Raw genomic sequence first — 2,601 nt, 5'->3', positions numbered from 1 at the left:
ATGAATACTGGATCTTATTTGTATTTTTATTAACCATTAGAGTACAACAAACCATGATAGAACATACAACTCTGACATCACTCAAATGTTCTAAAAAAAAATCATAGTTGTTTTACATTAATTTGAAAATGTTAATGTTTTCATCTCAATAGTAGGGGATGCAATTGCACCCCCTGCACCCGCGGTAAAATCGCCTATGACCTACAGGTTTCCGAGCACAAAATCAAAACGTTACAACTACGTGAGTGACTGACCATGAAGGATTGGATAAGTTAGCTGTCATCTTAGCTCCAATTTGATCTAACACTAGCTCTAAATCAATGTGTTCATATTGCAATCAAAGTTTTCTCCACGAAAGATAGATGTTCCAGATCAGTCACCTGGCTGTTCTGTCCCAGGGTGTGAAGAGGTCTGTCCTTAACCACTGATCAGTTAAAAATAATCAAAGATAATTATTATTTTATTACTTCCTCGTTCAAAGTTGCATGGCATTATACACTTTGGTTATATTGTGACCTCTGACCTACATTAGTATCACAGGCATTTCCTAGTCGCACCTTACAAATAACTAACTTATGAAGGCATGAGCAAACCGCATAATGACAGTTTATCAATGATACAAGCAACATAATTCATAGATAGGCATATTTCTCTCCTGGACATAACCAAAGAAGGGTTATGTTCTCATGAGCTTAATACAGCAGGGTATCGATCAAACATTGTTTATTATATTCAGAGCATTCCAAACAGTGAAAAAGTAATAAAGTAATCATTATCTTTAAATACTGTTATCTGATCAGTGGTGAAGGACAGACATTTTCATGTGTAAACAATTTCTACACTGACCAGCCCACCTCTTAATCTGCTCAATCCAACAGGGACAGATGACTGCATCAAATATTAGGTTATCTATCTATGAATTTACATCATCTAAAGAAGATTATTGGTTGGCCACCTTGAATCCTAGAGCAACGTTGTCAAGTATTTATACATGTAGGGAGAAAGTATACTGACAGTCAGCAAGGAGTGAGAACAGAGGAGGGTGCTTCTGTAAGCTACAGCACAGGCTCATCGAGTAATTACATATATACTTTTTGTGTAATGTCTGGAAAACATTTTTCTTTTCTTTTAGTAATCTTTAGTGTTAGACTGTATTAGTCCGTATAGCTAGGGATATCTCATTTAGTCGTGTTTTTAGTGTAAATAAGACTATCAAGGGAGGGAGAGGACAGTGGATGTCTTTTTGATAATTTTTTACAGATTTGTTTTCCCCTTATAATGGAAAATGTGACATCTCTCATAGAATTTACTCTGTCTGGGTTTGATAAGATACTAGACTACAAACTAACTTTCTTCTGTCTCACTTTACTGTTTTACTGTGTTATTATTATGGTAAATGTTGCTGTCATTGTTATTATTACCATGGATAGAAACCTCCATGAGCCAATGTATGCCTTGCTTTGTAATTTGTGCATCAATGGACTTTTTGGGACTGCAGGATTCTATCCAAAGTTTCTTCTGGATCTGCTGTCTCATGCGCAGGTCATCTCTTATGTGGCATGTATGTTTCAAGCTTTTGTAATATACTCTTCTGTGTGCATTGATATTTGTCTGTTATCAGCGATGGCATATGACAGGTATGTAGCAATCTGCAGACCTCTGGAGTATCACTCTGTTATGACCAGGCAGAGGGTCGCTCAGTTAGTCTCTTTCTCCTGGCTTGTTCCTTTGGGTCTTTCATCGGCTGGTACAATATTTGCTTCCAGATTGAAGTTGTGTGGCTCCCACATACAGAAACTATATTGTGCTACTTGGATGGTTGTTAAACTCTCATGTGCTGCAACCAGTTGGATGACTTCTACCATACCAACTAATATAACTGCATATATCATGATTTTCTTCTATACATTTATTGGCATATTTATTGTTGGCAGTTATGTGCGGCTAATCAGATCGTGTTTTAAGTCCTTGGAGAACAGAGGGAAGTTCATGAGAACTTGTGTCCCACATTTCATTGCATTATTCAATGTGATAATTGCTACTCTTTTTGATGTTATGTACATGCGATACGGATCATCAGATTTACCACAACATCTTCAGAACTTCTTGTCTGTAGAAATGATTATTGTTCCTCCATTAGTTAACCCCCTCATTTATGGTCTGACACTGACTCAAATTCGTAACCAAATATTGCATCCATGTTTGCAGAAGAAAAGTTGAAGTGTGTCTAATTTATACCCAAGGACACAGAGATTTGAAGAAAAAGGCAAAAGGAAATCTTGAACATCAAATGATCCTATAAAATGCGAAACATTTGCAAAGTTGGACTTTCTAATTGAGTGGATGCTACATGTTTCAAGATGTATTATGTTGAGTTGTGCACTCCTGTTATTCTAAACATACTTTAGAATTCTCATTATGTAACCAATGTTTCTGACACTTCAGATGCTGAGCTTTAAATTGTTATTTCACTTTTTAAGAACTGAAATTAACAAACAATAGTAGTCAGTTGTTCTTTCAACAGGTTTGAAAACATGATTAAATCACATTATGAGTTACATTACATCATGAGTAAAGTTTTATTACCAAGGCTACTGTCTA

At 35.9% G+C, this 2,601-nt stretch overlaps 1 protein-coding gene across 1 annotated transcript; it reads left to right on the top strand.

Moving 5' to 3' along the window:
- Positions 1-1,278: 1,278 nt before the first annotated feature.
- On the top strand, positions 1,279-2,220 carry LOC146234889 (olfactory receptor 10J5-like). The gene has a single exon (XM_084689277.1). The coding sequence runs from the start codon at positions 1,279-1,281 to the stop codon at positions 2,218-2,220; it is 942 nt and encodes a 313-aa protein (XP_084545403.1).
- Positions 2,221-2,601: the final 381 nt, after the last annotated feature.

The sequence above is a fragment of the Hypomesus nipponensis genome, chromosome 23 (assembly GCF_054491055.1).
Source record: "Hypomesus nipponensis isolate SF chromosome 23, ASM5449105v1, whole genome shotgun sequence".
NCBI lineage: Eukaryota > Metazoa > Chordata > Actinopteri > Osmeriformes > Osmeridae > Hypomesus > Hypomesus nipponensis.
This window is presented reverse-complemented; position numbering and strand designations above follow the sequence as displayed.

Excerpts from the sequence above, each read along its gene's own strand:
- LOC146234889 (XM_084689277.1), top strand. The coding sequence starts at position 1,279 with ATGGAAAATGTGACATCTCTCATAGAATTTACTCTGTCTGGGTTTGAT.